This window comes from Heloderma suspectum, chromosome 1, assembly GCF_057233095.1.
Source record: "Heloderma suspectum isolate Gila_16-S chromosome 1, 16-S_ref, whole genome shotgun sequence".
NCBI classification, from domain to species: Eukaryota; Metazoa; Chordata; class Lepidosauria; order Squamata; family Helodermatidae; genus Heloderma; species Heloderma suspectum.
The window spans coordinates 270,233,087-270,245,530 of NC_139458.1; the positions used below are offsets into that span (position 1 = coordinate 270,233,087).

At 44.1% G+C, this 12,444-nt stretch overlaps 1 protein-coding gene across 3 annotated transcripts; it reads right to left on the reverse strand.

Moving 5' to 3' along the window:
• Positions 1–3,797: 3,797 nt before the first annotated feature.
• On the reverse strand, positions 3,798–11,258 carry MYCN (MYCN proto-oncogene, bHLH transcription factor). Of its 3 annotated transcripts, none has more exons than XM_084830789.1 (3): positions 11,081–11,258; positions 8,428–9,396; positions 3,798–6,223 (listed from the first exon to the last, which is right to left on the reverse strand). In XM_084830789.1, the coding sequence occupies exons 2-3, from the start codon at positions 9,269–9,271 to the stop codon at positions 5,616–5,618; spliced, it is 1,452 nt and encodes a 483-aa protein (XP_084686915.1). In that variant the 5' UTR covers positions 9,272–9,396; positions 11,081–11,258; the 3' UTR covers positions 3,798–5,615. The 3 variants fall into 3 exon arrangements, with proteins under 3 accessions (XP_084686915.1, XP_084686935.1, XP_084686925.1); XM_084830809.1 differs by lacking the exon at positions 11,081–11,258 and adding an exon at positions 10,755–11,075; XM_084830799.1 differs by lacking the exon at positions 11,081–11,258 and adding an exon at positions 10,421–10,669.
• Positions 11,259–12,444: the final 1,186 nt, after the last annotated feature.

The window sequence follows — 12,444 nt, forward strand, 5'->3', positions numbered from 1 at the left end:
TTATGCACACATAGTTTGCATTGTCTGAAATAGGGCACAATATTTCACCAATATTTCCAGAGTTTTGATTACTTCAGTTCTGATCTGACACCAAACTAAGAAGCAGCAGCAATGCCAAAACTTTCTGATGCCCCCACATCACCATGCCAAGACAGGCTAGAGAGTCAAAGGGGATGATGAATATCCGTAGAATCAGATACAGTCTGATTAGGCCCTGTAAAGCCCACTAAGAAAGCAGACATTTCCTCTTACAGAGGGTTTACAGACTAGGTGTTAAACAGGATATAACCACGAGGATGGTTGCAGCAACAATAAAGCAATCCAACAGTTGTATAAGAGCAGAAAACCCAGCATGTGATTTGCCTAATCAGTGCAAAATACATATGATTACAAAGCCCTATGGGAGAGGAAAGGTCTGACAACAAATTATCTAGTAATGGTGTGAATAGAGCAAGAGAATGATGTACAACTAAAATATAGCCTGACCTACTAAATAGTTATGCCCCAGCCACTAAAGCTGATTCAACCAAATATGCCTTTTAAGATACCCAGCAAGAAATGCAGCAGATTACACACTGGGCTTGTTGTTCTTCGTTGGCCTGGCTACAAGTGATTAGAAGTAGGAATGAGGTGGAATTCCACCCTAACTAGAATCTGGGCCAAAAGTACAAGTTTTTATGTCTTTATAGAGCAAACTTTGGTTCTAATCCTCTTCTGGACATAGCATGCAAGGTGGACTATATTGTGGCCTGGCACATACCTGGACCAATACTACACCCATCCAAGATGTTCAGAAGCATTCAGCAAGCTGTGGTGCAGGCTTATCACCACTCTCTTGGCTAAATGGAAGATTGGTGCATACCAAGCTAGGCCTAGCAAGGCCCAAGAGAGTCCCTGAAATGGGTTTTAGGATATTCCTACAGATAAGGAAGTGTGATAGGCTAAAGTTTAATGTATTTATTTGTTGTGACTATGATGGGAAAAATATTTTTTAAAGTATTTATTGTAGTTTTGTACTCAGGACCCATAATTGACTAACTGTAGTGTCCTTTAACCCCCCCCCCCCACACTCTATCTATCTATCTATCTATCTATCTATCTATCTATCTATCATCTATCATTAGTATATTTTAAAAAAACAAGCTGATAGATTCATGTTCAAATCCATCAGCAAAGAACTAAAGGATATTTATATACATTTTTCCTCAGGTATGTAAGCAAAACTGAGAATCTCAATGAAGCACAAATGGCAGTGCTCACTGGAGACAAACTTGAGTAACAGCTGTGCATTTATTGCCCAATTGGACACTCCCCTGGCCAGTAGAAAAGGGCATGAACAGCACAATCCAAGCACGGTTACTCATAATTAAGTCCCCCTGTGTTCAATGGGGCTTACTCCCAGGAAAGTCTGCATAGGATCACAGCCTTAGTCTACTGAACCAATAGTACAAACTCCATTGAAGTGAACTGGATGAACTGAAGGAGTACTTTCCCAGCGGGATAGTCATTTGCTAACCTGATCTTTGGGAAAATGAATTAGGAAATCTTACTCTAGAGGGATTTTACTTTTCATTAATTTCTCCTTTTGAAATGCCTATTTGCAGAATGGCATCCCTTACTATGGAGATCAGTTTTGCATCCTATGGTGAAGCAATATTCTCCATTTACCTTTGGTAAAATGTGCCATGAGAGAGCAAAATTTCCATGTCAAACCTTCATTATGAACGAAACTGGGACTGGAGAATCAATCATCTTCCAGGCAAAAACCATTGTGCTAAACAATGTGATGTGGATGCAAAAAAGGCAAATGCTATTTTGGGCTGCATTAATAGAAGCATCGCTTCCAAATCCCGGGAGGTGCTACTTCCCCTCTACTCAACACTGGTTAGGCCTCATCTGGAGTACCGTGTCCAGTTCTGGGCACCACACTTTAAGAAGGATGCAGACAAACTGGAGAGGGTTCAGAGGAGGGCAACAAAGATGATCAGGGGACTGGAAACAAAGCCCTACGAAGAAGAGAGGCTGAAAGAACTGGGCATGTTTAGCCTTGAGAAGACTGAGGGAGATATGATAGCGCTCTTCAAGTACTTGAAAGGCTGTCACAGAGAGGAAGACCAGGATCTCTTCACGATCATCCCAGAGTGTAGGGCACGGATTAATGGGCTCAAGTGACAGGAAGCCAGATTCCAGCTGAACATCAGGAAAAATGTCCTGTTAGAGCAATACGACAATGGAACCAATTCCCTAGGGAGGTGGTGGGCTCTCCCACACTGGAGGCATTCAAGACGAGGCTGGACAGCCATCTGTCAGGGATGCTCTGACCTGGGTTCCTGCATTGAGCAGGGGGTTGGACTCGATGGTCTTGTAGGCCCCTTCCAACCCTACTATTCTATGTTTCTAAACACTGGCTTGGTTTTCCTGCCACAAACTATAGAAGGCATAGCCAAAAAATCCCTGGCTCCCACCCACTTTTTCTGAAATTCTGCTTCTGAAAGATCTTCTGCCTAACATGTTTTCTTGACTGATGCACTAGAAAAGTAGTAATTTCAGTGGCCCAGTACAAACGTCAAAGCTGCACTATGGTTTGGCTATCAGAACTGTGCCTCAGGCTCATGAACTCTCTCCTTTCTCCCATCACATGCTCAATTCCCTTCCTTACTTTTGGGTTCACAATAACTACTGTATCTTGTGATCATCTGAACTATGGTCAATGCAAAGCATAATTTGCCTCCAAGCTAGAACTGGAAACCTAGTTCAAACCATAGCTTCCAGTTCTAGTTTGAGGCCACCAATAGTTTGCAGTAACTGTAATTTGCCAGATTCAGACAAACAATAGTTATTGTGATCCAAGAAAAGCAGGAGGGATCAGAGGATAGAGAATGTGAGACTGAGGCATAGTCTGACCCATCTCAATTGGGCCAATGTGTTACGATGTCTATCTCACCCATCACAAGGGTTGAGAAAGGTCACCACCCCCTTCATCCAGCCCCATGGACTTTAAATAAAAAATGAGAATTTTTTTAAAGTATTGGTTTAAATCCATCCCATGAGCAGATTTCCCCTTCCTCTCCTCCCCCCTGCAGCCTTCTGCATGGCCCCCATATCTTCTCCAGAGGGTTTCCCAACCCTCCTGAGCAGATCTGGGGGGCTGCAGGGGGGAGGGGAAATCCATGCTCCCATCCATTTCCATTCTAGCAGTGGATGGTCAACCCTGGATCAAAACCATTAAGTTTTAACTTTTAAAAAATACACAGGCTTAACCACAACCATTAAACCCCACCCTAAACTTTAAAAGGATTAGCAATGTTAAATAGTATCAGGCTGCAATAAGCCTCAAGGGGAAGGTACTTATTAGCAGCTCCAAAACTGTGGAGCTGCCAATAAGGGAGCATATTGCTACATGACTTTGAATTGGCATAAAAATGGAAGGCACTGTTTTCTTCTCATAAAATGGTGAGCAGTTTGCAATGTGTCTCTGCATACTAGATTAAAATACAGCAGCATGAAAGATCAGGGTAGATGTTTGTTAATACAATCAAGACTTCAGTGGCTAATATTGTGAAACAACCACACCTGTATGTCTTTCCAGAAAGATTCCAGCATCTTTTGGCCACTACTGAGAAATCCTTGATATTCCTCTATTTAACTCTGCATAAACGTGCTGCAATATTACTTTTTATTTGTTGTTTAATCACAAAACAGCACAATTCAAACCCAAGAAAGTGATGCATGTGCAAATTGATATATAACCACCATAGCCAATATAGAAAAAAAAACATGGGGACCAGAATACACTCAGACAAAATTTGAAGTTGCATTTATTATCTCCAGTAACTGCCTGTAACCCCACTACAAGATACTCCATTTGAATGGACAAACTTGCTCCTGATGTTCAAATGACAAGCCTATCCAAGTCAAAGTAGCTATTTTGAGAATCTGTAGAACCCAAAGGACTCCTAGTTCAGCCTTGCCAAGATTCTTGTAACTTCACGTAGTGGGTAATGTTATGGGCTATGTCCTTGAAATAATTTTTGCTACATACACACAGGCACTGGTTTAGTAGGACTGGAACAAAGTTAACAGACCTGCAACTGACTAACTTGTTCTGGGTTTCAAACCCCAATTGTATCTGGATATGTAAACAGATTACAGATTTAGGGGAGTTCAGGGGCTGTTATCTAAGCATAGAAAAGTCTGGGAACAGGACCACAGTTACAGGGAACAATTTCCTTCATCAATATGACTGGGCTTTGTGATAATGGATTTTTGTAACATGCCTGAAACACTAGGATCAAAAGAACCCTACTAGTACCATAAGCCCGAAGGAGATTTGGTATTTTATTTTCAAATAGTGTTGTCCTTGTGTGATATGGCAAACTTGATCCTGTCTTAGAATTGCAATCCTATGCATACTTAGGATGCAAAGCAAATTCCATTAGGATAGATCCAGAGTACATCATACTTAAGAGGAAACCCACTGAAATCAATGGGACTTCAGTTAAGTCATGATCCAACTCCATATGCAGGGGGGCCTAATCCAAAATCTAACCGAAGTTACAAAGATGCACAGCCCAGCAAGCAATTTAATATATGGTAATATCAAAATAGTAATGATCTTTTACATTCTTGCAGGTATTATTTTCTACCAATTAAATGACAAAAGATAAGGAAATGTCTATTATAACATTTAAAAAAGTAAGTAACACATCATTTAATTGCTATTTATTTTCATAAACATGAGGTATTTCAAAGTGCTATAAAGATGCAGCACTAAATGTACATCGTTGGAAGAAATTAAACACAGAACTTTGCAATTACCCAGTTCTATGCAACAAACATTAACAAATACATTAACTGGAAGAAACAGGCTAGGAAAAAAGGCATATATAGTAAATTTCTTTACAAAAGTTTTCTTAGTTCAAAAAAGTGATAAAGTAATATCTACTCAAAACTTTCCACAACCATTTTCATACGAAAATATAAGTATCAAATTTAGTTATGTATCAGCATCATACTAAAGTATACAGGCAGTGTAAGAATTAGTACAGTACATAACAGAGATTAACAATATATTTGTATACAAAAACATGCTCCTCAAACATTGAGGTATTACAGTACTTAGGTATGAACTTCCAGTCTAATAATATTGGTAGCAAAAGTCACCTCTCATAACCCAAGACATGTACAAAAGGCAAGTGTGTATGTGGTATTTACAGAGGTGTTTCCCCCCCTCCCACCCCCGACAAGGGTACAAAATGGTTTTGCCCCATAACACCTGGTAGAACGTAAGCACCATTAAAAAGGAATGAATGTTTCCAAACTCAACTGGATGTCATAAGCCGGTCCAAACGCTCACATTTAAAGAACATATACAGTTCTAAGAGGAAATACAAAGGCATTCCATCATGGGTTGGCAGTCCCTCCAAGTCCATACAAGAACATCCATCTGCTCTCCATCCAGATAACAGTGTTCTGTCATCTATATCAGAGACTGGATTGAAAGTAAAACCAACATTCTTAACGTCAAAAAACATAACTCTCTTTAAGGAATCAAAAATGTGCAAAGTGGCAGTGGCTGTCCAGATCAGACAATTATAAAAAAAAGTAAGTTTTTTTTAAAAAGAAACTGAGCAAGTCTGCATGTGTTCTAATTTATTTATCAACTGCTGTTGTCTGGCTTGCAGTTTTTCCTTTTCTAGCAATAACTTGTGCTCCTCAGCATGCAGGGAATGAACGTATTCAGTGGCTTTTTTCAAGATGACAACTTTTGCTGCTTTCTCGTTTTTAACCAGTTCTGGCACATGGTCCCTTAACGTAAGGAAACTGGACCTCAGGTCATTGCGTCGCTGGCGCTCCAGAATGTTGTGGTTGCGTCGGCGCTCGCTGTCTTCTGAATCGGAGTTTCGAGGACTGGAACTCTTCAGTTTGGGTTGGGTCGTGGGTTTCATGGGACGGGGAGCTTCATTTTTTAGCTTTTTCTGGGGTGGCACATCCTCACTTTCTATATACGGTGAAGGTGCGGCGTAGTTATGTTGCTGATGAATAGGGGCACAGCGCTTTAGGATGACTTCGTTGGGCTGAGTTCTCACAGAAGCAATGGTGGTGGCATTTTTAGGGCGCATTGCAATAGTCAGGGTAGTAACAGTTTTGTAGGATGATGAGCGCCTCTTTTCCACTGTGACTACGTCAATTTCTTCTTCGTCGTCTTCTTCTTCATCTTCATCTTTTTAATACATGGAAAAAGAAAACACTGAGATGTTACAATCTCAGGGAAACAGACCAGAAGGCTCTCAAGCATTTAGCATTAATTAGCATATATGTGTGCTAAATAAAAGCAATTCCCAGGGCAAATGCCAATGTATAAATATGTAAGCACTCAGAATATGCAGTGCAGACAAGAACACAGCATTCAAAGGTAAAAAAAGGAAAATAAATTTGCATACACAAGCTTTAGATCCTACATAAATTCATCATGCCTTTAATAAATAAGATAGGGTTATAGAACTACATGGAACAGTGCAAAGGATAGAATTTCAGGTGATACAGAAAAATAAAATAAAATTTCAACCTAAAGAATCGTAGGAGGATTAAAAGAATATAAAAATGGAATTCCCTAATTTGCATTTTAAGCAAACATTCTGTGCTCTAAACTGAATGGACAAAACAAACAGGAACACAATGCATATAATGTGTGTGTGCACGCGCACACTCTCTCTCTCTAGAACACATCTTGCTTGATCGAAAAAGGACTGGAAAACCAAACAATTGTTGGATTTATTCTAACAGAAAATGCAAAGCTGTTCCAGTTGGTGGGTCCCTTTAAGCCAGTTTTGGTTTACTGCCAAGAAGACAGCTGTTGGGAGGCAATGCTCCCTCACTCAAAGCTGTCAAGTTGCAGACATGAAGGGGGCAGTGAATCTTTTGAAACAGGAGGCGGAATTGTCAAGTTTATGATTATGGTCATATGGATCCTCTCATTGACATATGCGAAACTATGTTTACACTCGTGCTGTATTCTCCCCCCACCCCTCTCCCAGAGCATAGATGTTTCACTTAAGTCTATGTTTTGTTCCACTAAAGCAAAAAGCAAGTATGTCTGATAAATCACCACATGGCAAAAAGTGTTAATTTTGAGGCCTTGTGCAAAATTAACCTGCTGCACCCAACAGAAAATAAGTCATTGTCTGAAAACAGCCTGTTTGCACAATTTATTGTTTTACATAAAAAAGTACCTTTTTGGGCAGCAGAAATAAAACAAGGAATAGGCTGCATTGTGGTATTTAGTATAATGGTGTTGTAGGGTTGTTGTTTTTAAAAAATCATCCAACCATCATCACCACCAAAATCTCTTTTAAGATATTTTCATGCAACTATCTGGAAGAGTCCCCCCTAAGGAAACTTTGTTTTATAGGATACTGACCTAAGAGAGGCAAACACACTGCCATCTACTGGTCAAGCTTTGTAACATTCCTGAGATGGGAGCAATAAAGCGCATTTGGACAGCCTAATAACTGTCCAGTTTATGCTTATTTATCTTCTAAAAAATACAAGTGTTTTCTCCTTGTGAAATAAATGTAATACCCCTGAGTATCCTGTTTGTACACAGCTCCTGGCAGAAGTATCTACAGTATTTACCCTAGCTCTGTTTCACAGTACCAGAGATTTGCACATACAGCTATAGAACATCCAATCAAACTATTTCTCCTTTTTCTTGCATCTGTACCAGCCCTGCTTTAAATCTGATCCCTAATTTCTCTTTTCATCTTGCTGGTCTGCAATAAATGGTTCCCCTAAAATTGGGGGCAGCAACTTTCTCAGAGCTCCTTTTTTTTACTGTCATGAAAAGACAAGACCCAGGAATATGGATTTATATTCTTTAGTTGATATCATATATATATATATATATATATATATAGTAGTGTGTATGGTGGCTGAAGAACGGAGATAAACCTTGTTTAATCTGGGTGCAGGAAGAAAAGGGTAGAGTCCGAGAGAGAAAATGAAAATTGATCTCTTCTCTCTCAGTGGTCCATAAGCCAAACAGTAATCCAAATGGGCGAGCCTAGGGACAGGCAACCTGGTATTTTGGACTACAGTTCCCATTTTCCCTGACCACCGGCTGTGCTGGCTGGGACTGATGGGAATTATAGTCCAAAACATCTGGAGGGCGCCATGTTGCCACCCCCTGGTCTACCGTCATCACGATGTGGCAACTGACCAGATCCTCAAACAGCACTTGTAGCAGGTGATGAGGATTTTGCACTTCTGTCAGTAATGCACCATCCAACTTCCAGCTGCCACTCTGGCTGGCAGAGGTGTATGACACAACCAAGCAAGCCATGCCATGTTGGTCCCTTGGGGAGGGGAAGACTGTCCACCATGAAACTGTCGTGATGCACGCATGTAACAAAAGAGATCGTTATTTACCAGAATCACTGAGTGTATCGTCTCCCGAACTGTTGTTGGCCCGGCTGTCACTAGTTGCACCTGGGTGGCGGCCGCTGCCGCCGCTGTGCTGAGCAGGAGCGGCTGCTGCTGCCGCCCCTTGAGCAATCCCACTGCTGCTGCTAATGTTTACTCGGATGCCAGCCACTCCCCCTGCAGCGGCAGCTGGCGCTGTGGCTGCTGGCTCTCTCTTGTTCATAGGGAAAGGGAACACCACGGCTGGATCCACACACTCCGATACAGAGTTGTTGAGCTCTGCTTGGCTGCTGCTATTGTTTCCACTGCCTGTGTTGGGGGGGTTGGTGGCGGCAGCAGCAGCGGTGGCGGCGAGGGTGGCAGACCCAGCTGTGGCAGGCGCTACAGCTGTTCCTCCTTTATTCTGCGGCTTCTCATTCACTGACCTTTCCAGCTTTTCACTAGCAGAGGAGCCACTCCACATACAGTCCTGAATAATGATGGAATTGAGGTTGCTGCTTTCCCCTAAGCCTGTCTCGAAGGAGTCCCCTCCATCTCCGCTGCCCCACAGGTCGGCTTCTGGAGGCAGCAGCAGCAATTCTGAAGCCCAGTCCAGAGGGTCGCTGGTGCGGAATCCCCCTAAAGCCGCTCCTCCCCATGAGGTTGGGGCTCCTCCTGGGGGGTTCTCTTGCAAACCTGCAGGGCTTGGAGAGAGCGGAGGTGTAGGCAGTAGCTCAAACTTTTTCCAGATGTCCTCCCCTGGAGGAGCAGAGTCCGGACCGCACAAATAAAAATCATCTTCGTCGGGATAGAAACACGGTTGCAAAGAGTCGAATTCAAGGTCTGGGTTTTTACTGACCATCCCTGGCATCTCTTGTCGTTTTCTTCAATAGGGCTCCTTAGTTTGGAGATGACAATTTAGAGATGTATTTTGCGTTTTGTTTTCCGCTTGGTGAGAAAGGATACGCCCCCCCCTGCTCCTAGCAGGATCTGAAACTGAACAGGGTTAAAAAAAACAAAAAAACAAATTAGATTAAAAATCCAGAAATGTACACCTACACCATGTACGTGTTATAATCTTTCAACAACAACACCAGCCACCTCTCCATCAACGCTTCAATGAGACATGACTGAGCATCCATCAAAATCAGACCGCACACAAATGCAACACTTCCTGGGTGTCTACCTTCTTTGGGAAACTGCAGGAATATCTTAACAGGGGTGTACATATGGGGTTTGTATTCAGTTCTGAAAGCGGCTGCCTCTCAAGTCTGTTCCTTGGGCGTACCCGTTCAAGCCCAGGAGTGGCGGTGGGCGGCAAGGGCGGGGGGGGGGGGAGGATGTCCACAGATGCCGAGAAAGAGAGATTCGTCCAGCAGTAGCCCCTGCAGAAAAACCCTCTGGATATTCCAGCAAAGCAAGAGGAAGTTTCTTCCCTCTTTTGTCATCTGCAGGCTATGCAGGAGAGGGGAAAGGACGACGGTTGTTTTAAAAAAACACACACGGGGGGGCGAGGGAGGGGAGAGGCGCTCAGTGGTATTTTGCAAATTGCCATTCCATTCAACTCCCAAGGCCGCTTCCAGAAACCCACGCGCTCTTGAGATAGTGTGAAGACAACATAGGAAGTCGCCCAAAGCAACAGCATTATGCAACAGAGTGAAATTCACTCACACACACAAACGCCCTCCGCACCCATCAGCATGAAAACCTTTAATAAGGTACTGGAAGTTTTTGTACACACACGCGCGCGCGCGCGCACACACGGGGGTGGAAGAAAAAGAGGATGTGATGGGGAGACAAGGGAGATGGTCGCGTTGTCATTTCACGCACGCCAAATTGCTAAAAATACTCCCAAGTTTCAATCATGCCCCCTGTTAATTCAACCGCCTCAATCTTCCGGAAGATCCCACGACCACCACCACCACGATTTGGGGGGCATTTCAACCCGAGAACAACACAGCCATGAACAAGCGGTGGACCGCGGCGCCTCCCCATCCTTATAAGCAGGGTTTTCACTAACTGCGACAAGACATTTCCAAGACCGAAGTCCGAAATAAGAGGTTCGGCAACCTTCCTTGCAGGTCAGAGAAAAACCAAGTAAAAACAAAAACGGGGGGGGGGGAGGCGAGGGAGGAAGGAAGCAGAGGCAGGTTTCTGCATTTATTGAAACTGAGTCGGAGATCAATAACAATAACCGCTCAGAAACAGCTTTCCCGATCGAGGAGAGCGCGCGCTCGCTCGCGCGCGCGCGCGCACACGCGCGAACAGCAGCAGCCACGAACCCATCCCAGCTGCTTTCGCCTGCCTGCCTGCCCCGCCCCCCTGATCGCTCCCACTATTGTACAATATTTTACCATCATCGAAGCATTATTCATTCGCGATCAAGAAATCTGGGGAAGGAGGAACGGGAAGCATAGAAAAGAGCCCCAACAAAAGCATCTCTGCACAAGCGCCTGTCGCTGCAACATCAACAGTTTTTTGTTTGTTTGTTTGTTTGTTTAACATGGTTGGCTTCTGATGAATGAAAAGCTAGCAAACACGGATCACTGGAACGTCGACGTACACACAATCTCTATTCTTCCTTCCTCCGAAATGAGAATGATACGAGTGATCTATCCTCCCCCCTTGCCCCCCCCCCAACGGCTACTGCGTCCCCAAGACTTATGCCTCGTCTCCTTACCTCCTGGCTGACGGTGGCGGTTGCAAAGAAGAAGGGGGGGAGAGAGAAGGGGGAGAATGAAAGCAGATGATGTTCTTGTATCTAGCACTTTAAAGAGCGCCAGCAGCCCTGGTCGGCCCCCCAAGCGCGGCTTAAGCCTCCACATTCACCCTTTGCTTGCAGACAGATGACTGTCACTGAGTGGGCTTTGAAGCTCTTGTATATTATTAACTAAAAAAAAAAAAATCCTGACACACCCGGGGAGGGAAGGAGGAGGGAGGGGGAGAGGGGGGGCGAGCGAGCCAGCCTTAACCCCACCTCCCAGATTTCCATAAAAGCAGGGGCGGTGCCAGGCATTTGGCGCCAAAATCCCGTTTTTTGCTGCCTCTTTATTCTTGGGAAGGAGCGCAAAGCGGCAGCAGCGGAGGCAGCGACGCTTGCAAAAGAAATGCAAAGTCGTCGCTGCTGTTCTCCCGCAGGGTTCGCTCCACCGCCGCCGGCTGATCGTGGGTGGGTCACACATTTTGCAAAGGAGGGGAGTTTTCCTCTCTCTCTCTCTCTCCCTCCCTCCCTCCCTCCCGTTTTGCTGCAATGGCAACCGATGCTGTCCATCGTCCGATCCTAGATCCATGTTTTACTCCGAATTCAGTATCATAGAGATCAGTGGGGCTTGTTCGCCACATAAGCGTGCTTGACATTGTAGCCCTCGCCGCCGTGCACGAACAGCAGGCGCTCTCTGCCATCCCGGTACCATCCTGTTCTTTCCTGTGTGTGTGTGTTTTTTAATCTAATTGTTTCCGTTTGGCCTTGAAATTTTGCAGCCGATCGTTAAAAGGAAGGAGGGAGAGGGACTGGGTGTCCTTTCTAAGTACACATGAAGTGGGGCGGGCGAGGTGTGCGGAGAGAGAAAATAATTGCATAGGTTTGGGAAGCCTTTGTTGCAAGTATTAATCGGCCCGGGATTGCGTAGAAAGGGAAGAGAAGGGGGCACCTTTGTCCTTACGGAGAAATGCCTGCAGAAGAGGAGTTGTGTACATCCTTCCCTAGATCTCCCCCCGCCCCGCACTTCCCCCGCTACCGACACTGTATATAAATAATGCACAACGGCTGCAGCTTTCCTCTGCAAAAGGCGACACCTTGCGGATGCGCTTACACTAGGATTCTTTCAAAATTCCTAGCGTTGTGAACTTACCCAAAGTTAGGGAAAGGAATTGCGTGAGCGACAAGCTCCGGACTCCTTTTAAAGAGAGAGAGAGAGAGAATGTTTAAATAATCTATTACCCGCCCTTCAAAAGGAATTCTCAAAAGGGGTGACGACGACAAACATTTAAAAATATACGATAAGATCAAAGATGATGCAACAGAGTAGTCAGCATTTAAAACTA